At 38.2% G+C, this 23254-nt stretch overlaps 1 protein-coding gene across 3 annotated transcripts in view; it reads right to left on the reverse strand.

Annotated features, from left to right (window-relative positions):
- The window catches only part of L3MBTL4 (L3MBTL histone methyl-lysine binding protein 4), a 460291-nt gene that overhangs the window by 300358 nt on the left and 136679 nt on the right, over positions 1-23254 (reverse strand). For all 3 annotated transcript variants that reach the window (XM_081078814.1, XM_081078815.1, XM_081078813.1), the window contains one exon: positions 7398-7489. In XM_081078814.1, the coding sequence (XP_080934940.1) occupies positions 7398-7489 (92 nt within the window). The remainder of the gene's footprint in view (positions 1-7397; positions 7490-23254) is intronic.

The following is a 23254-nucleotide window of genomic DNA, read 5'->3' on the forward strand; positions in this document are numbered from 1 at the left end:
CCCACAAGGTTGCCGGTTCAACTCCTGGAGTCCCGCAAGGGATGGTGGGCTCCGCCCCCTGCAACTAAGATTGAACAGGGCACCTTGAGCTGAGATGTTTCCCGGATGGCTCAGTTGGTTGGAGGGTGTCCTCTCAACCACAAGGTTGCCAGTTCGATTCCTCAACTCCTGCAAGGGATGGTGGGCTGTGCCCCCTGCAACTAGAAAACAGCAACTGGACCTGGAGCTGAGCTGCGCCCTCCATAACTAAGACTGAAAGGACAACAACTTGAAGCTGAACGGCACCCTCCACAACTAAGATTGAAAGGACAACAACTTGACTTGGAAAAAAGGCCTGGAAGTACACACTGTTCCCCAATAAAATCCTGTTCCCCTTCCCCAATAAAATCTAAAAAAAAAAAATAATTTCAAAAGTCGTCTCATAATTCATTGGCCATCACTGAGTAGATCCCACAAATGCTCTGAGTGTAGCATTTAAAACAATAAACCCACATATATTTTGTTTTTCCCCAAAGGACTAAACCCTCCCAGGTAAAAAAGACAAGGATACTTCTAATGTAAATTTCCTTTAACTAAAGAAGATCTGTGAAAACTGTATCCCTTGATTCTGAATTCCACCATTTTCTGCTTTTAATTTCTCTTCCTCTGAACCGCTCTGAACATGGTATCAGCTTCCAGCTGATGAGCAGCCTCTACAGGGGCTCCAAGCACCTCCCTAGAAGACAAAAACCAGCCCTGATCTGGCTGTCTGACCTCATTACCTCTCACTTGCTACACATTCCCCCTGGTACTTTGCATCACACCATTTCAGAGAAGTGGATTCTAAGAATAGGAAAGTAGCTGAGCCACAAGAACAGGATATATCTTCAGTTTTGCCCCAGAACTTAGAGTGTTAGAGAATATGAGAAATGAACAAGAATGAGAATTTGCTCTATTCTTCAGGATTCCAGCAATTAATCAGCTTACATGACTTCACATTTTAAGGCCATATTCTAGTGTAAAAACTTCTTTCTCTGCCTTCTATATGACTTGTGATTTAAACCCCAGCCAAATATCTCAATGTAATACACAAAGTATTTTTTTAATGTTTTTCTGGGAGAACTGTTAAGCACCAATGAAGTTATCTTAAAACTAGAGGCAAAAAAATACATATAAAATACAAAAACAAACAGGTAAACAAAGAAGCAGACACAGGCAAATAAAAAAAAACATATAGACTTAGGCTGTACTTGATCCTAAGCATATCACAATTCATAATATAATGAGTTATTTCATTGTAGTTTATATAACCACTAAAAAAGCTGTGCATGGTGATCATGTGGCTCATGATTAATATTTAAAGTTTTGTCTAAGGATCTACATTAAAACTACGATAGTGTTCTCAGTGATTATCAAGTAATTTGGAAGCATGTTCAAAGCACAAATAACTGGACATCTGACTGAATTGTTTGGGTTGGAAAAGTTCTGTGTCTCACATAGTGTTACAGAGGGTTATAACAAATATGAATTTTCATAGCAGCATCTTTCTGCACCTGCCGAGCTAAATACAAATCCAGACTTTATCAAAAACAAATCTCTCTCTCTCTCTCTCTCTCTCTCTCTCTCTCTCTCTCGCTCTCTCGCTCTCTTGCTCTTGCTCTCGCTCACTCTCTCAATTCTATTTAATGTACTGGTGTATTGAGAAAAATTAGATTGTTTAAAATATCATTCAAGTCTGGGTAAAGAAGTTACATTTAGAGAGAGAGTGAGATACTCCTTTCATTAGGACTTCAAAAACGGAAGATAGAGAGACCAGGAATGTATTCAAATAAGGCTGTCTTACATCTAGGTCAATTAGGAGGTTAAACCAGGACAGTGCCTTTGTTCCTCAAGTACTCCCAGACACCCTTCCAAAAAAAAAAAAAGATATTACACCCATTATTCTACAGATGTGGGAATTTCCTTATTCACAAAGTATTTCTTTCCAAAACCATAATAGATTATAATTGATTTTAAAGGGGAAAGAAAGATAGAGTATGATACCAGAACATGGAGCAAGGAATGTCCAAGATTAAGATGTTACTGAGGGAAGCATGGGAGGGAAGGTAAAACACCAAAGTTTATGTAACAATTTTGCCTTGTTTTCGGAGAGAAAGGTAATCAAATGAGGACATATTTCTGTCTTCATCATGAAGAAAATCAGTAAGTCATCACCTGTGAAGGCAGGAGGAATAATGTTATAATGAGAGAGTGAAAGGTTTGGAAAGCCAATACCTGCCAACATTAAGATAGCAGAGGAAGTTCAGCAGACGAGTGACTTACAGGCTCGTCACTCACCCTGAAATACAGAACATGAACCCAAGATCAGAATGCCTTCAATGGGTAGGCCATGCTCCATGGAGGACAAGCAGGAACACTACTGTGGTCAAACCGAGGCCAAGGCCTGACAAGGACGGAGTGCTGGGAGACCAGGTCCTGGCTAGTGTTCTGAATGAATGGCAGAGAGAAGGTTCTGGGGACAGCAAAGGACTAGGATCTGAGAGAACAGTAATTGGAAGAATTGCTTGCATTTAATAAAGTGAGTTATATGTCAGACATTGTAGTATGCTAAACATTGTATGTAATTCTATAACAGTTTCGAAGTGAGTGATATTATCTGCTGTTTTCAGTTAAAGGATCAGAGAATGCATCATAGAGTCCTTCTTTTATAAACGGAGGGGAAAGTAGCTGGAAGGACTTAGTAGGCAGCACCGAGCAAATTACAGATGCTTAAAAATGTACCTCTGGTAGAGAACCATAAAGCAAAAAGGAATTAAAACAAACAAACAAAACTCAGTCAGTCTTCAAGGAGATTACAATTCTACCAAGAGACAAAGTGTGCCTATAGGTAACCACACAGAATGGCATGAAAATTAGCAAACATATTAAGTACAAAAATGATAAAGAGAACTACAATTTACAAAGATCATTATCATAATAGTGTGCAGGAGAAGTTAAAGGTGGACCCACTCCGCGTAGAGAGAGACCATTTAAGAAATTTCCGCTACAATTTATGTGAAAAAAAGCCAGGGCTTATTCCAAAATTAAGGCAGTAATGGTAATGGTACAGACAAAGAGTAGGAACTGAAGAATTAAGAGGCAAAATTTGAGCAGACTAGACTGTCCAACACACACAGAGCACAGACAGGAAGGATTCAGGCTGGCCACTGGGAGATGAGTACAGAGGGTCATTCCCAAGGAACAGGAGCCCAGGAAGCCACTGATGAAAGGAGGCTGAGAAGATGAGTCCAGTTTGCACGTACTGAGCTGTGTAGCACCCAAATGACGGACAGGAAGACCAAGAGAAAGATCCAGAAGATTAGGAACTCCATTGTGTCTAGGTGGAATGGAAGTTAAAGAGGTAGATGAGATGGTCAGGGGACCATGCAAGAAATGAATGGCTGGGAAAAAGCAAAATCAGAAGCTGACAGTGGACAGTTTTGGAGTACAGGGAGCATAAGGAGACCCAACGTGTGTCCGGCTTTGAAATCCTGAAGGTCATTTTCCTGGGTACAGTTTCAGGCAGTGGTAGAAGTATAGGCCAGGGTGCAGGAGGAGTTCTGGGGCGGGTACAGGTGGAGAGCTAGGCCTGCTCCTGGTCAAGTAACACTACGAAGGGGAGTCTGGTCTTCAGGGACTCCTGTGCTGTCCCTGATCCTCACTCCCGCCATGTGAGTCGGCAGGCGGCGTCTGCCTAACAAGTCCTCATTGACGGGTCAGAGTGGGCAGGCTATGGCAGCTACATGAATGGGGGTCTTTCGGGGGGACGTGGAGAGCAAGAAGAGACACAGAGGCCTTCAAACATGGATAAAAACTGACATCTCAAGTGGAGGCAGAAGCACGCAGGAGCCAATGCATGAACCATCCCGACAGGCATGGAAGAAGCTCTGTGTTGAGGTGCGTCAGCAGATGGGGCAGATGGGGGCCTTTGATTCCAGGCTGGTGTACGTGGCGACAGGGTGAACAGAATGCCTTAGGAAACTACATGGGCTGGCTTAGATGATGGGCAAGGAGAGAGAAGAGGGAAACTATTTTAATACTAACCTCAAAACAAATGGAAACACAGTTTAAAGTTTAAATCAAATCATGATAGGCACATTTCACTAGTAATAAAGAGAAAATGCCTTTAACTTTTCTGTCAACAGGTGTTTATATCCTTGTATATTCATTATCCCAGATGGTAAAATAAATTACAAAATGTAACATTGTTTACTTTCCCTTGTACAAAAATTTAAAACAGACATACAGATATGTAAAAACCTGTGTATAAATAAAATAAGTGTACTCTCCTTAAAAAAATATACACACATTTTCTTGGTAGACTACGTACCAGATTTGCATGACAAAATTGATCACGTGTGCATGTGTGTGTCTGTGATCACTGGTACATCTTCTACAACTTCGATATTAGGATGGAAATTATAAATCAAAAGTAAAGCAATACTTGAATGTCTTTTGATAGGTTTACATTCAGAAGACGCAAACTATTTTAAGTGTTATTTCAACATTTCAGTGTCAAAAGCTGAAGAGTTCCATCTCAGCAGGCTAACCTGCACCTCACTGTTATGCGACATATTTGCACTATGAAAATGGACATTACTAGTCAAGAGCACAATGTCAGTACAAATTGAGTTCAGTCTGAGACTCCTTCTCGGAAGGCTGGCAGGAATCATCTGCCGTTTTGATCCTACTGAAACCGATTTTTAATTTTAAACCATGCTTATTTCATCTTAGAATATATATGTCAAGATAGAATAACTGTTTCTTGAACACAAGCATCTTCTTAGGTCATCAGGAAAAACCAGACATAATCACTGTAAGCTTCATTCTTCTCATTCAAGGTAGGATGAGGCCCCCTCTCAGCATGGAACACCTAGTAAACTTATTACTTGGACATTCTACTGACTATTAACCTTCTACCCGATACTGTTATCCTGCTTTATGGGCATATCTTATAACCAACTACATGTCAAGATTTTGAGAAACCATGTCATAAACTCCTTAATGTTTCAGTCGAGCTCTTACATGGTGCTTTGAACACAGAGAAGCTTAAAAATGTGAGTAGCTTGACTTAAATTTTGAGTAAAGAAAATGGCACTCCAACATGTCAGACGGGTCTGCTTTCTGGTGTATTAACTTACTGTTACCTTCAGAGTTTACAAACATCACTGCTCATTGCCATTCAACGGGCAGTTTCGCAGACTCTTTCCACACCCTCCAAAGAGAACCCACTCCTGTCTTCACATGCCCCAGACTGTCCTTCACTTAGTGCTTTCCAGTACCTCTTCTGTCAGATCTCTGTAATGTTGAGGGCGGAAAGTTATATGACCCATTGCCAATTATTACACAGTACCCAAAATAACCATAAGGATTTATTTCAGGAATAGAAATCCCCCATTTGCCCGTTGGTGGTGTTTTAGTTAACACCTGGTCACAGGAAAAAATGTGGGAGAGATATTCTCTTTTCTGCAGGTGTTCTTACACTAGTTGATGCAACTTAAAGGATTTTAAAGGAGAAACTCTGAGAAATAATGTCAGCACAATGACTGGCAGAGATGAGGGGGAGAATGTAGGAGCTGGACAGAGAATTAATTGAACACTTGGCCACCATAAGCCAAAACTTGCCTTGCTCTGGAAATTAGAACAAGCTTCACCCCTAATGCCCAAATATCAGATTCAATCCTTGGTGGAGATGAGAGAGGATCTGTGTCCTAGGATTCTGATCTGAGGAAATAGCACAGGTCTTCTTCCTAAGACACTGCTCTATTCATGGCCAATTTTGTTACATGTAAGTTCTAACCTCAATCATTGACTGTTCCTACATGACTTCTGGTGGCCTTGAGACCCTGGATGGTGAGTGATCCCATTCAACCCTAACTTGTGGCCTCTGAACCTCGAATCCTGGACACTGGCTGGACTACATCTGCCCTTGGGGGTCACGGCACCTGATGGGCTTTGGCCAGCTCCTGGTCGGGCCCACTCCACTCTTGCTGACCTGCAGTGGCCACTGCAGCAAGGGCACAGCAAGAGAGGGAGAGGCTGGCCCTGAGTTACACTGGACTGCCCTAGTCACTTCCACCCCCTTTAAAGACCTCAACACTCAGAGGAGGTTTCACAGAGGTATTCAACACTGACTCATCATATGAGTAGGCACTGTGAGGAAACATGAAAGAAAAGGAAGAAGACATCTTTTCTCCCTAAGTCTCACCAAGGGGCACCAATGCAGGGTAGAAGGGACCTAACTTCTATGTAGGAACTGGATAGTCCTTAAACCTTCTACCATAGTAGACGTCTATCCTGAACACAGAAGCCCCAAGGAGGTTCTCAAGCTACAAATTTCCAGGCTCCACCCCCTGAGGTTCCAATTTAGTAGGTCTTGAAAATACCCACACCTGGGTGTTTTCCAAAGCTTCACAAAAGTATCTGATGTGAAGCCTGGGTTCAGAACCAATGACAGGATATTTATTATTTCTTAAATGGGAGGTGCCAGTGCTTGGTTTCTCAGTCTTTCCCTTTTTGTACCACATCTTCTCCCGTATTCTATTGCCGCATCTACAACTGTAATTATTAGCCCTTTCGCGTTATAAAAGTACTAGATGGAAGTCAACAGATGTCATGAAAAGTGAAGCAAATATAAAGTTTTCGCTTCTCGCTGCGGGTTAAAATGCAATGTAACGATGCCGATCTGTTGTAATGTCTTACAAAAATTGCCCCTGAAATACTGAAAATGCAGACTGAGAAGAATAGGGCAATAGTAGGTTTGGTACTTTGGATAAAGATGATCCCCTAAAGCTGCAGGTCCCCCGTACCAGGAGCGACTTGGTCAAGGGAGCTCCCATAAGCTGCTCTGGGCATCTTCACAGTCAGGCAGGATCGGATTCAGGGGTCTCACTGTCTTCTCTAACACACTGGTGACCCATCATATCCATGCAACACATCAAAACACATCCCTCAAGCCTGATCCTTGGGTGGATATATGCAAGTAGTATCAGCTAACAAAAAGAAAGACTAACACTTATCGAGAGTTCACTTTGTGCATAATCATCCTATGTCTTTTACATGTACAACTGGTTTAATCCTCCAACAACACAAAGAGGTAGATATGGTACTTTCCTTACTTTATCGATGAGGAAATTGAGGCACAGAGAGGAAGAATGACTTGCCCAAGGTCATAGAGCTGGTAGGTAGTAGCACTGGGTTGCAAACCCAGGAATCCAGTTCTGGAGCACACATTCCAAAACACTAAGGCTTTGATTAGCTTCGTTATGTCACTTTCCAGCAACTACAATTCAAATAAGCTGGTGTGCTATCAACTTAATTTTAATTAATTCTCGTAAGTGTTGATTCCTTGCAAAAATACAAGACCTTCAGTGGTTCACCTTGGAAAACAGTTCAACGGGTGCGGCTATAGCCTTCTGTTCTTTCAAGTACTGCTCCCAAGACCACGTGTGCTGTGCAGCCGCTGAAGGAACTGGAAAGAAAAACACAATGACTTTTCTTGAAACAATTAGTGACAGAAAAATAATAAAGTTTAATTGAAGATAAACCCAAGAAGCTGGCTAATTAATTAAATTGGTAATAAGAAGACCCAGCAACTAATAAGAGCCTTCTCTCTCACTTTCTGTGAGCATTTAGTGCACTCATCTAACCACTCCGTATTCAGCTTTTCCTGCTTTAGAACAGGCTTATGAATATATCCCAACCCCAATGAGTGAGATGGTGAACATCTCACTCCTCTCACAGAAGAGTGAACATGTACAGGTTCATCTAGAAGATGATTTGGTTAATTTTAAGGTGAATCACTTGAAAACTTTTTTAGAATCTCCTTTCACTTTCATATCTCTTTTTTTCACTTTCATATCTCTTTTTACTAATGCAAATTAGTCAAACCTGTAAGAAGGCAATATGGAAATATATGTCCAAAGCCTTAAAAATTATTCATATACTTTGAACCAGCACTTCTCCTAGAAATTTGTCTTAATACAATTACAGTGGATGTGCCCAAGGGACAAACATAAGTTTTTTATCTTAGAACTCCTTATAATAATGAAATATTGAGAACAAACTAAAGGTGCACTAAGTGGGAGTTAATTAAACACATTGTATAGACATGTCATTTTAATAACTGGCCATCAAATTACATTGTAGCAAAATGTTTAATGGCAGAGAAAAGCTATGTTACTAATACATGACTCTGAAAAAAAAGCAATTGATGAAAAAAATGATCCTTTTGGATAAAATATGTAATGGAAATAAAAAGACAAATTATATAAATCAAAATCTTAAATAAAGTCATCTTTAGTTGCCAAGATTATAAAAAATTTCTTCCCAATATTCTTTATACTTTATTTTTCTGCTTTTTTTCTAGGTGAATAGCTAGCTATCCTTTGTAATTCAAAAAAATATCATTTTTAAATAATTAAAATCTACCAAATCGGATTAATAACTGTTTTAAGTTTATATTCTATGTCTCAGTAATTCTTCCTCTACTACTACATGCTAAGGAAGGCATCATAATAAAATACAATGGAAAAATGTACATCACAACATTATTACAACAAAAATGCAAAATAATATTGATATGGGAGAAATGTTAAATTATGGTATATATGCACAAATATGATTATGAAGTTTTCAAAATCCATATTTTTTAAATAACAAAATACCTTGAGAATTTTCTGGGATAAGTAAAAATCAAAGTAAAGTGACAAAACGGTATATATAACACAATCCTAAATTTTAAAATACAAATGATTATGTAAATTAAAACATTCACTTATTGAAATACTTATAAAGCACCATCTTTGTGCAAGGTAATATACATATATCTGTGTCCACACATAAAAACACACACACATAGAAAAACATTTGGAAATAGACAGCAAAATATTAACAGGAGCTATATGTGGGTGGTAGGATTAATATAAATATTCTTTCCTTATTTGTTACTTTCTACAGTTTTGAAATTCTCTACACGTATTATTACTTAACCCCCCCCACACACACACACACACTCACACACACCCATCCTTAGCGAAGACTCGTCAACATTTTTTAACATTTATCTTGATGTAAATTGTTCCAGAAGAAGGTACAGATGGTAAAAGGTCAGAACTGCATTAGCATTGGTGGTGACAGGTGGTAAGATATACCTCTAAGTCAAACATCTGAAACAGTTCAAGACAATAAAGCAACATAATGAAATAACAAATGTAAAAATCCATCAAGTTATGCAGGAAGAATTCACGTAGACTTTTAATCAGTTAAAAAATATTTTCTGAGCTCCTCTTAAAGTGCCAAGAAGTTTGCTGTCGGCTGGAATACAAAATATAAGCCAGTCCCTGGTCTAGTAGATGAAAAACAAATAAATAACACACATTACTTTTCCTTTGATATTCATAAAGAGGGTGCCAAAAAATGTATACACATTTTAAGAAAGGAAAAAACTATTAAGATTGTAATACTCAATATATACCGATAACAAAAGATGAATACAAGTCACATTTGATTTCTGCAATGACAAGAGGTGCTCAAAGTGGTTACCATCAGCACCCAGACACTTCTGATTACGGTGAACTACTGCTTGAGCAACGTTGACCAAAGTGTCCGCTTGTATACATTTTTTTTGGCACCCCCAGCATGTATCTGACAAAAAGAGAGCATTTTATGCTCAGATAATAAAGAAAAAAATACATTAATTTATAGTTTTAAAATAGGCATACACAGAGCGCACACATCAACACTATTTACCAATCACAACACACTAACTTGTTATTGCAAAACAATACACTTACTAAGGTATGATAATTTTAATCAACAAATAAGGCTAACATAATTGTCATGATGGATTTTCTTGCTTAGTTTGAAAACAGTGAGACATCATAGTGTGATTTCCATGGAAGAGCTTATAGTCTGTTGGCCCACGATAGCTCTTAAAGATTTGCTGACATTTCTACCACAACATGAGATCTTTTATTTTTCTAAACAGAGAAAGCAATTTGACAAACCCTGAAGATGATCTGGTAAGATTATTCAACATCCTTATTTTCACATAAACATTTTACTACATTACAATTATATGCTTTACAAAAAAATTACAGCAGTGTTGGCTCCAAAGCAAATATAGATATCTCATTTTCTACAACAGCTGTGTTCTTAAAAAAATTGTGTGTAATTTCTCAATTTAATCCTATTTCCAACTGTCATATATTATCATTTCACCAGAAATAAATCGTATCTAAGACCTTCTTTTATGATCACATGAGTATGCAATGAACCTTTTTAAATGTATCAGGAAAAGAAAACATAATATCAAACAATAACAACTTTCAGTGAATTAAATTTCTGTAAAGCAAGTGCGTGAGCAATATAGTGCCTGCAGGAGAGATGAGGGAATGCCAAGATCACCTGCACCAGGAGGCCTTCCCTCATCACTGATTCTAAAGGATTCTATCACCCTTTTATGTTTCTTCAGCTTGCTTTATTCTTTATGACTGGGATTATATTAGCCAAAATTAACATTAGCTGAAATGAACAAGTTTGCTTATTTAGAATTAGAATGTAAGGTCCTAAAAAGAAGGTATCTTGCTGGTCTTGTTCATCACTGTGTCCCTGGAGCTATAATCAGGCCTGGCCATAAATATTTGTTTAATGAGTTAAAGGAAGGCAGGCAGTTAGAATTGCACTTCTTGCTTTAAAAATTAATTCAAAGGTATCTATTATGACCAACCCATTTCTCAACTTCCTGGAGGGAAGGAACCAATTATGGGACAGTTCTGTTTCAGGCATCAAATTTACTTTATTTTTATGCAGTTTCTTCAGACATTCCGTAGATTGGACGTTCATTTTATAGAATATTGGTTTGTAAACCCTAAATTTCTTTTCTTTTCACTATACACCCTGGCTATAGCAAAGTGTTGCAATTATTACTCTTCCGCCAAACACTACTAATTCACAAATATATTTGATTGTATATTATGTCACTTAAATTATACTTATTATATGCCAGGCATCGAATCACGTCGTTGGGGTGCATGAGTCGGGGTGTGTGTGTGTGTGTATGTGTGTGTGTAATGCGTAACACTGAATTTATAACTTTATTTTATAATTCTAAGAAACTGAGGCATACAGAGGTCACACATCTAGAAAAGTCTGGATTTAAACATTCGTAGACCATGTACTCCCACTTTATAAACTGCCTCACTTTAGTATACATCATCAAGATGTAGCAGAAATGCCTATTAAGTTAGCAACTTTTACTGTAAAATTAAGTCTGCAGGGAAATTAATGAGCTCACTCACTGAAATGCAATACTTTCCTTTATGTAGAAATAGGCAGGGCCATTTCTTTCTTTGTCTGAGCTGTGTGAGGTGGGGTGTATGTGTGTTTCCTTTCATATGAAAGTAAGGAAGATTCCCTCAGCTGATCTGCAGACCTGAGGTGTTTGGTTTACTTGTCCTCAGCCAAATTTGCACATCAGCAAAAACTGCAACCTCTTTTACAAAAAGTGGCAATTTATGCCTGCTGAAATAGCAAGATGACACATTTACACTTTACCACTCACTGAATCTTGCTTTGTTCTCCTACACACACTTTGAGGTTTGTTGGCCTAGTCATCAGATTAGCAAGAGCAAAGGCTATAAAGTGAAAGCAAAGAACACAGAAAAAAACAAAAATAAACAAACAAACAAAAACACTTGTCTACTGTAAGGCTTGTGGGGAAATAATGAGTCTAGTCAGGCGGGTTGAGAAAAGTGAGTGCTTTATTCTGCGCTCCTGGGCGAGGTTCACCAGTCCCCAGACAGGGTCGGGGAAGTCGCGCCCAGGGTAGAGGGAGGGAGGTATATATGCAATTTTGGGGGGAGGGGGTTGGCCGAGTGAGGTGGCAGATAGCAGGTCCCCCTAGCAGCAGATCGGGCAGAAGCGGCTGTGTCCGGAGCAGACCAGTGGTCTGCTGCCTTTTCTGGGAAACGCTAGGGGCTCCAGTCTCTGTCAGGCGAGGAGAGGTCTAATTTAGCAAAGAGGAAATGACTTGGTTCCTGGGGAGGGGTCTAATTTGGCAGAGGGGTATGACTTGGCTTCTGGCCGCTTTGACCATGCCCGCAGCTGACCTAACATCTACGACAACCCAAGTAAAATGTCAGGAAAGCAAGATGGCAGAAGCCAAGCTCAATGACCAAGGCCACATCAGGAGATGCTAGCAAACTGCTTCTAAGTGCTTAGCTTCTTGTTACGACCAGGAGCTCATGTCACCACATACATATCACATTCCTGCAGCACACAGTTTTTTTGTGTTTTTTTTTTTAAACAATGGCCATGAACCAGAATCCTCCACTGACCATGATTATTTTTCTTGCCTGCAACTTCAAGTACAGGCCTACAGGAGCTAATAATAACAAAAGCAGTGGATGCGAAGCACCACACTGGACCCAGAGAAAGGAGTCAACTACAGAAGCAATGGTCCAAGGCAGGCAGTGAGAGGAGAGAGAATTCAACCGTTCTACGCAGTGGAGAAGGAGGGTCCACTGCTGAGAAAAACAAATCTACAAGTATGGCAAAAGAAAGGAGCTAAGCAGCACGCAGGTCAAGGAGTGGCAGGTTCATACCTGGAGAAGCTGAAGGTGGGGCATTGACTAATATTCTTGAGGGTGTGCACATAGATACCAACTTATGAATGTACAACTGCATTTTCCTGAGGTAGGTCATGTCCATAGACAGCAGAACACTGAGATACACAGATTCTTAGCTCTCAAAAAAGCATCCCTTTTACAAAGCATTCACAGTGTCTAATGGGATTGGGCTATAACGGCTACCAGTAAAAAGCGCTTGAAAATCGAGTATGACATGTCCCTTAATTTTGAGGAATTTCTTAAAATTATGTAAACCACAATTGTGTCCTACTTTATTATTTCAGATCTGGAGTTCTGAACAATCGAGTTTATTTAAATTAATAATATTTTTTTTAAAAAATCCTTTGCTTTGTATTTTAATTCTTTATATGAGTACTCGTCCATATGTGCACTCTAGTGTGTTTGTTCTCAACCTTTGCTATAAAAATCTGTAACACAAAAAGCATAGCATGCTATTTAAATACGGAAGGAGACCTAGTTGCTATCTAGCTCTGTGATTTTTATCAAACCTTAAATTTCTCTCTAGCATGACCCCATTTTTTCTTATAAAGATATCCTGTGAGGAGCCCCAACACTGGACACCCCACAAGTTGAATTACTCTGGCCACTTCACATTCTGCTCACTCAGCCTCCCATTCGTTCCCCTCAGAGAGCACAGGCTGAAAAATCACTGATAGACGAATGCCTCATTTTGGCAACAAGAACATCCAGTTTTAGAAAACTTCACAACATTTATTAGCAATTTTCTAAACTAAAATTAAAAATGACAGGGTTGAAGAATGAATAAATTATCATTCCTAAGGATAAAACCATGTAGTCTCAAGACTCATGTCTTAGAGCAGTATCTTTCCAAGTCCATTAGCCATAACAACAACCTGTCACACCAATATTTCAACTTCATTTCCAAAGTTACACTGTATATGGCTCCTGCAGGTAACATCTTAGAATATGTGAGAAAATCGATTGTCAGTAGCAGCCAACGAATTTTACAACACTGTGACATAAATAATGCCTTCTTTTGTGGTACCAACTGGAAGTGATACAATCTTCCAAATGTTAACAACTTATCACTGCTGGGTAATAACCCCTGAAGAAGCAGCTCCCTGACTATAACTACACTTTCCAAACTCTCACATTTTAATAACTCTGCCATGTTTCTATAGCAAGGACTTTCCTATGCTCTACCTAAAACATTTTTCATTTGCACATACAGGCTGCTTCTCATTTCAGTACAACTGAACTTAAAAATCTCCCTAGGCAAAGCAGGTACTGTATGTTGGAAGATGAACAGAGAACTTGACTCTTGTCCTCATGTGACATTTACTCTGCTGGGCAAACACACATGCAGTAAATGTCACCCCAACCTGCTATATGGCAAGATTCAGTGTTTTGGTGACTAAATAAGCAGCCACAAGTGCTAATATGCACTAGTTAAGAAACCCAAGTAATGTGTCTGGAAACAGATGAAAAAGGATTAATTCTGAACACAGAAATTCTGGAGACCGTTGCTTTTTGAGACAAACAGAAATTTAGCAGGCAATCCAGGGAGGAACAGCAGGAGCAAAGCAAGAAAGGCTGAAAAGGAAAGAACCTCTGCAAATGCCAGAATCTGTTAAGTATTAACATAAAGCTCGCAGGAACACACAGAGAAGAGGCTGGATTGCCGGATTGGGAGGAAGCAGAACTAAGATCATGAAAGTCCGCCTGAGGAGTCTGACCTTCATTCTACTGGTTTAGAGAACCATTAGAGACTTCTGAGTGGTAAATGATATCAGAATTTGCTAATCAGTGCTAGGTAAGGAAGCAACGGATGTGAGAGATGAAGGCTAAAGACCGAGAGTAATAACAGAACAGTCTAGACAAGAGATAATATGGATGTTCCCTAAAGAAAGGTGGTAATAAAACTGAGGGACGGTGCAGAAAAAAATCAACAGACTATGGCAAATAACTGCTTACGGGGATGGATGGTACAGGAGAAAGCAAAGATGATGAACTTCAGGTTCAATGCTGGGAAACAGATTAGCAAACTGAGAGAGCTAGCACAGGATGAAGTAGAAAAGATGGGATTATTTTCAGAGATGCTAAATTTTAGGTATCTGAAATTATATATATATATATGTGTATGTATATATATATATATATATATATATATATATATATATATATATATAATATCCAATAAAAGGTAATTCAAATTTTTTTTAAAGAGGCAATGGAGAAATAGTAAGAAATAAGCACCAAGGACAGAACGTGAATGTCTACATGAGAGGTGAGTAAGGAACTGGAGAAGCAGCAAGAGGAATAAGCAGAGTTGGAAGGGGCTCCAAGGAAACATACAGAGACCTGGAAGCCAAGTGGCCAATGATTTCCCAAGGGCTGGAGGATCAGCACCATCGAATACTGAAGAAGGTCAAGTACGACCAAGATGGGGGAAAAGACTGTAGGATTTGGTAGCTAGGGTGTCATAGTGAGGCCAAACAGTTAAAACAAAGTACTGGGAAGGCAGCACGTGTGGACCACACTTTGAGACATTTACAAATGAAGAGGAAGAGAAAGGTAACATGAAAGCTTGAGGGGGAAAAACAGAGTCAAGGGAAAGAATTATTTCTTTTTTCCCTTCCTTCCTCCCTCCCTCCCTCCCTCCCTCCCTCCCTCCCTCCCTTCCTTTTCTTTCTTTTTAACAAATATAGGAAGAAGGAGGCATTTTGTTTCATCAGCTAAGGGAAATGAATCTAGAGAGAGAAATGAGAATCTTGGAAGAGAGAATATGGGAAATAAGCAGAACAGAGAGAATGTTTTTAAGAACACAGGTAGAGGAAGGGCCCTCAGATGAAAAGGCAGGTGATAAATGCAAGTTAAAAACAGGTGCTTTTAGGGTGCTGGGAAAAAGACAGAAGGACATTACACTGAGTACTCTTGATCTCCTTCACTACGTAAGAGGCTATTTGCTAAGAGTCAATGTTATACTGGTAATGTTGGGAGAGTTACAGAAATTCAACTAAGATCAAATACTAGGACTACAAAACATTCCTGAGAGCCCCACTCAGTTAAGTTGGAGATTCTGCGGAGGGGCGATTGGCACTAATTGACTTTCTCCATCAGCTCTTGGCAGTCTGGGAATGGGAACAGATGGTGAAGTTTGCAGACAGCTGGGAACTGATGAGGAGATGGCCAAGTGGATGACAGACTCTAAGCCGAGAGAATATGAGATAAAATGTTTAAGAGGCCCCAACTGATGTAGGAATACGTCTCCGTGAGTTCCCGAATGATGTAGGGGACTTTGGAGTGAGTGAGTGAGTGAGTGAGTGAGTGAGTGAGTGAGTGAGTGTTGGGATCCTGTCTTGTGAGACTGGAAACACGGACCCAGAAGAGGCAGAGTTTTAAAAAGAGGAGAGTTTATTGAAAGCAAAGGGTCAGAGCTCCCGAGTGGGGTCCCAAATGGGGGTGCCCAGTAACTGAGGCAAAAGCTCTTACTTTTATACCTTCCCTTGTCTATTTGGGGAAGGGGGCTGGAGCCTTCTAATGGAATTCATCTATCAGGTTTGTCCAGTTTGTCCATCGTGAAGGGATTAACGAAATAACCCAATTTTATCTCTCAGATCTGCTCCTTAGTCTAGCCAAAAGGGATTTGAGATAATTTATTAACCTCAAGACACATCTCATATCTTTGTCCTGGAGTGAAGGAGTCATTCCAGAACTTGGAGTTTCAGGATATGGCTGCTTTTTTGTTTATTCCACCAGAGAACTTCTTGTCTACCTAACGGCATGCTAACTAACCTGTCTCACAACTGGCCTTGGAGGCACATGAAATCTGAAAACAACTGAAAAAGAATAAGAAGGAATGGAAGGGCTAAATAAAATACAGAATATGATATTTTTTAAAACCTTCCACAGAATTAAAGGAGTGAAAAGAACTGAGAGTTATGAGGGGTGTGATCAAGAGGATTTCAGAATTCAAAATTTGGTGAATCATCAGTTTATTCCACATACATCTATGTCTGGCACTATGCTCAGATGTTGCAACAAGTTGACAGAACAATGCAAAAAACTAACGGAAATCTGAGTTTAGTAGAGAAGAAAGGTGTAAGCAATTTATTCTAATATGGAGGTTTCCTAGGAACTTGTTAGAAATGCAAAGTTTGGAGGCCATACCCCAGGCTTAATGATTCAGAAACTCTGAGGGTGGGACCAGCAATTGTGTTTTAACAACCCATCTAAGTGATCTATTGCATGCTGAAATTTGAGAACCACTGTTCTAACATAACCTGAAGAAGCCTACAAAGCAGGAAGAAAATTAATTCTGATTGATATCATCAAAGAAACCTTCCCAGATGATGTAGCATGTGCCTTAAAGGATAACGATTCTCAAAGTACATATAACAGTGATAGCATCACTGTCATCTGGGAAATTATTAGAAATACAAATTTCGGGCATCATTTAAAATTTTGGGTATCTACTGAATCAGAAACTCTGGGGGTGGGGCCCAGCAATCTGTTTTTACAAGTCCTCCAGGTGACTCTGATGCAGCTATTGTTTGAGAACCACCGCCTAGACTGAGGGCCAGACTTCTCTGCAGATGGCCCTACAGACAGGGGCAGGATGAGAACTCTCTGGCCACAGTTTGTTCCTGAATTTCCGTGAGTATCCACCTCCCCCAACACGTATTTTGACAATAAGGATCTCTCTTCCTTTCAAAAGACAGAATCTGATTACAACACGGTGCTAAGAATTTCAGTCTTCAGCCTCAATGTGCTGTGAAACTAGTGGATGTTTTTAAGCAAACAAATGCCAAGGTAAGTTTTAAACTTGTTTCTCCTCTGCCCTGCATATTGTTGGTTTTGTGGTTGTTTGAGTTTTTGTTTTTTGTGTTTTTTTAAAAGGTACTGTTGGTGGCCATCTTAGAGATGATGAAATAGAATAAGGAGGGAGGACAGGCAATAGAGATATCAGAAAGGAAGCTGTCTCAACAAGCAGGCATGAGATGGTGAGGTCTTGATTTGAGATGGCTGCTGCGAGGATTGAGAAGAGGGGAAAGAATTCAGAGAGGTATCTGAAGGAGACTTGACAATATTGGACAACCAATGAAATGGCAAGGAGAGGGCTTTGACACTTCTAGCTTAGAAAACTGAGTTTATAATTGTGCCTGCCATTAAGCAAGACAAAACTAGAGGAGCAGGCTTAGACAGCAAGACAAATACATTTTCAGAGATGCTGAATCTGAAATATAAAGGAAACTAAGGATGTTCAGGATGAGCTGTCTAGGAGGCATTTATAACTAATTTTTCAAGAAAAAGATCAGAAGTGGAAACTTGGATTTAGTGGCCCTCAGTGTAGAGGGGATTAAAGCAGAGGAGATTCTCGGGGGGCATATGCAGAGCACAAAGAAGGCAGGGCCAAGAAAAGAAGCCTAGGGAACTGCAGTGTTGAAGATGTGGATAAAAAAAAAAAAAACAATCGTAAAGGACAGTGAGAAGGGGCAACCACAGAAACAGGATGAATGAGATAGGAAATATTTTCAAAAAGGAGAGAATAGTCACTATCATATTTGATAAAAACGTAAAACATGAACAAAGACCACAGAAATTAACTGGAAGGACATAAGTGGTCTTTAACTGAGATCTGAGTACAGAGATTGTCTAAAGATGCAGGTAAAGGCAAAGATCTGAAGCTGAAGAAAAAAATGGGATCAAGAACAAAGTGAGATTAGTCTCAGGACGGTTTCTATGAGAAAACAAGGAATGGGTGCTGGTCCAAGGGGTCTGGAGGTAAACAGGAGAAAGGTTGGAAAGCTAGTCCAACCTGGTGATGAGGACATGGTTCACAGGTATGCATATAGAAATGTGTACTGGAAATGCTCATCTTCTGAAGTGACAGGCTCAAAGAGCCATGAGATAATTGTGATGGGAGAGTCATGTATGATAAGACAGAAAAAAACAACTTGAGCCAGGTGCTCATTGATTCAACAAACAGGGTCTTCTACGACACAGACCATGTGTTAGGTACTAATGATTCAAAGAAGCATAAGGGAATAGTTTTGCCCTTAAGGAGCTTGAGACTTAGTTGGAAACTAGAAAACTACCACACAAGGAAAATCCAACTACAGAGACATGAGCTAAGGGCTATGAGAACGCAGTACATAAAAATCAGCACTGTCTTGAAAATACTGTTCATTCAGTTTTCATTTTTCATTCAACAAACATTAATTTAATGCTTACTATGAGCTAGGAGGTTATAATACAGTACTAAACAAACAAAAATCTCCACCTTTATCCACCATAACTTCTAGTGTGTGAAGACAGACAATAAACAAGATTAAGTAAGTAAAATACATAGCATGTCAAGTCAGATGGCAATAATTATTACAGAGAAAATAAAGCACAGAAAAGGCTTAGGCAATATGAGAAGGAGCAGCTATGTGATTTTCAGTGATGATGTCTTTTCATCAGAAACAATGGAGGCAAGAAGACAACGGAGTAGCATCCTTAAAATGCTGAAAACCATAAAACCATCAAGTAAAAATTACATATCCAATGAAAACATCCTCCAAAAATGAGAGTGAAACAAAATTTTCAGATTTACTAAAAACTGTTTTTGATACATCTATCTTTTTTTATAGAATACAGTTTCCACTCTTGACTATTTCCTCATACCTAGACCGTTCATTTAGTATCCTAAAAACACTCCTTTTTCTTTTAAACATTTAAGTCTTTAATCTTTGGAATTCCTTTTTATATAGATAGCCAGTTTGGCAACCATAATCCATTAAATAATCTATGTTTTGTCCTTCTGAATTTATTTACCATCTTTTTTATATATTATATTTTCACATCTTTTTCTAGTTTTTCTATTCTGTTCCACAGATTCTGCAACTATTACTATACAACCAGAATGTAGGGGATGTCAGTATAAAATGTCTTTATCCAATTTAAATTGGATATATATATGTATATATATATATATATGTATATATATTTATATTTATATATTTGCAGACAATATGATTTTATACTTATATACTTATATATATATATATTTATATTTATGTATTTGCAGACAATATGATTTTATAGCTAGAAAACCTAGGAAAATCTAATTATAAGCTATAGAATTAATGTTAGATTGTTGATAGAGGATAAAAAGTCATTAGCTTTTCTGTATGTCAGTCATCAGCACATAGAAATTGAAGGGGGAAAATATTACACCTATAAAAGCAATAAAGTATTATATTATATTATATTACATTATATATAAACCATATATATATACATATATATATACATATATGGTTTCATCTCTTATTTTTAAAGCTTATGCTCTTATTAAATTTGAGGTTTATTTTATTCACTAAAAAACTCAAAGATATTAGGTTGGTGCAAAAGTAATCATGGTTTAAAAGGTTAAAAATAATTGCAAAAACCACAATTACTTTTGCACCAACCTAATATAATGACTATCAATGATGATAGTAATATTATTTCCTGATTTCAACTGAAATGACTTTGGTGTATTGCTAATATATTTGCTCTTATAATTTGGTAAAAAATTTTTATTATATTTAATCCTATTTCATATCAGAATGTTGTAAGGAATAACAGTTCAATTTTATCAAAAGCCTTTTCAGCATTAAAGATCATTATATGGCTTTTCCCTTTTAATTTGTTGATGAATGTATGAATTTTGTTGGCAGATTTTTATAATATTGAACTCTGTTTCATTGCTGAATTTTATATTACTGAATATTATAACTTTCTTGGCAATAGGTATCATATTTCTAATATACCGTTGGATTATATTTGCCAATATTTATTTAGAATTTCATATTTGTATTTATATGTGATATGCATTGATAATCTAGAGGGTTTTCTTGTGTTTTTTATTTGTTTGTTTTTGTTTTCCTTTGTATTATGTTCCTCAGGTTTAATACTGGCATCATATTTTCAGCTTTTATATGGCCTTGAAGAATTTGACTATCTGTTATTTTAAAGGTTAAGAACAGTTCAGCTATGACCCTGGCTGGACCTCATCTTCCAGTCTCTTCTGCTGTATGTCCTATTCAAATGTTCAACCTTTTCCTGGGTATATTTTGATAATCATTAGTTTGCTAGGAAATCATCTAGTTCCTCCAGAGTTTCAAATGTGTTGCTATAAAGATTCATATATCATTCTCTCTCACTTCTACTTTTTCAAAAACTTCCCCTACATCGTTAGTTATTTTTCTTCTCTCATTTAGTAATTATGGTTAAGATGCATATAGAACACGCTGATTTCGGACATAGGAGAATGGGAAAATGGTGACACCATTAAAAGAGACCAAGAACAAAGAGAAAAAGAAGAATGAAGAAGGTGTGAATTGATATTGTGAAGGATAACCAGGGAAGTCCACTTCCAGTATGAAGCTGAGATATTAATCTGTAGCTAGGTAGAAAAAAACTGGGGTAGCATCAAGATAATAACAGAAGTCGCCAAGAGAAAAATTGTAAAATAAGAAGAGAATAGTTGAAACACGGGGAATCTCAAAATTTATGGAAGGTAGAGAGTGAAGAACTGATAGAGAGAATGCACTGAGACATAAAAACCAGGACAGACTAATGTACAAGAATACAAGGAAAGAGCAAGTAAAGAAGGAGAAGGAGAAGGAACAGGAGGGAAGGAAGAAGGGAAGGAAGAGAAGATGGAGAAGGAAAAGGATGTAGAGAGAGGAAAAAATAGAGTCAACACCTCAATTCAGAGATCAAATCAGACAGGGGACTGTGGAACCAAATAATGAAGACAAGAAAAAGTTGCCAAACAAATGACTGGTCCCTTTAACAACAGGACTGAATGAGGATCAGGATTCCTGAGCGGGCCCAGGTCTGTCACTAGAAGAGAGAGTAAAGAACTAAAGAATCAAAAAAAAAAAAAAAAAAAAAAGAAGAAGAAGAAGAAGAAAAGAAAGAAAAGAGAAATCTGAATACTGGAATATACAGGTGATAGTGAAGTTTATGGTAAAGAGCACATTCATATGCAGATTTCCCAATGTCATCTGATAACCTCCCTTGACATGCAGTAGTTGTAGGGCAGGCAGATATATGAAAATAACTTTCATCACTGAGATTCCTTAATGAAGGCCCATATACTTATTGGTTGATATTAAAACACTTTATCAATACCAACCTATAAGTCATCAAATTAACATATATCTATATAAGATGACAATATTCTCTTTATAAAGTGATTATATATTTCCTTTGACCTTTTTCATCTATATATCCCACAGACATCTAATGAAATCTGTTAAATATAGAATAGCTCCATTTGTTATTGCTGCCTTCATTAATTTAATTAATTATGTCTATCAGAACTTAGACTTTCCTCTATTTAAGATATCCCCTGCTGGGCTGTAATTAATGGACATACTTAAAATACTATTCAAGATTGCTTTTTCTCTTGATATTAGAAGTTTCTAAAATAAATTCTTTCCAAAATCATACTTTTATCTCTTAACTTTCAAAACAATAATCATTCTCAGTGAATGTAAATTTTAAAAATCCATTGAGGAACACTGAGTTTCAGTTGATTAGCAGACCACTTAAGGCAATGAAGAGTATTTTTTTTTAGTTGAAAGATAAATTAGCACTGTTTATAGGAAAGCTTTAATGTAAAAACATCTAAAACAGTTTCACAAAATTAAATTCCTAGAAAGCACATTCAAAGCCCTCAGTGAAGATCCCACTGGTCCCCACCAGCCTCTTCTCCACTGAACTCTTTGGGCCTCTTTAACAATGAGAGCCTTTAGTCCTGACTTGAACGATGCTCTTAATGAAACAAGAAAGTGCAATAACTGTAGACCTAATGACTAACAAGCCCTAAACTATGTGCTAAAGGAGCTCAATAATGGCCTTGTTCCCTTTGCAACAGGAAGAAAATAATTCCCATTTCTTTCAAGGAAGCCCAAAGTGATTCTGCAAGTTAGAACTGATGATAGGCAGAATAATGTCCCCCAAAGATGTCCATATCCTAATCCTTAGAAACTGTGACTATGTTAACATCACGTGGCAAAAGAGATTTTGCAGATGTGATTATATCAAGGTTCTTGAGATGGGGAAGTTATCTTGGATTATCCGGGAGGGCCCAATGTAATCACAGGGGTCCTTAAAAGAGGAGAAGCTTTCCCAGCTGTGGTCAGAAGAAGATGTGACTATGACAGACTGGAAGAGAGATGCTACCTTGCCGGCTTTGAAGATGAAGTGAGGGGCCATGAGCCAAGAAGTGCAAGTGGCTTCTAGAAGCTGAAAGAGGCAAGCAAGGAAACACACCGTCCCCTAAAGCCTCCAGAAACACAGCCCTGCGCACCCGTCATCTATAGCCCAGTGCGACCCATGTCTTATTTCTAACCTGCAGACAATATGTAAGACAATAAATCTCTGCTGTCGGAGCTGTTAAATTATAGCTATAGGAAACTAATACAGAACTGTACATTAGAAGCAATAAATAATAATGCTCAGTAAACTGTTCAAACTCACCACTAGAAAGTTTCTAAATGCTCAGTAACTATGAAAATGGATCAAATAATCATATTTAACTTGCCTAAAAAATACGAAGAAATCTATGAATAATAAATTAGCTT

Source organism: Rhinolophus hipposideros, assembly GCF_964194185.1.
Source record: "Rhinolophus hipposideros genome assembly, chromosome: 17".
NCBI lineage: Eukaryota > Metazoa > Chordata > Mammalia > Chiroptera > Rhinolophidae > Rhinolophus > Rhinolophus hipposideros.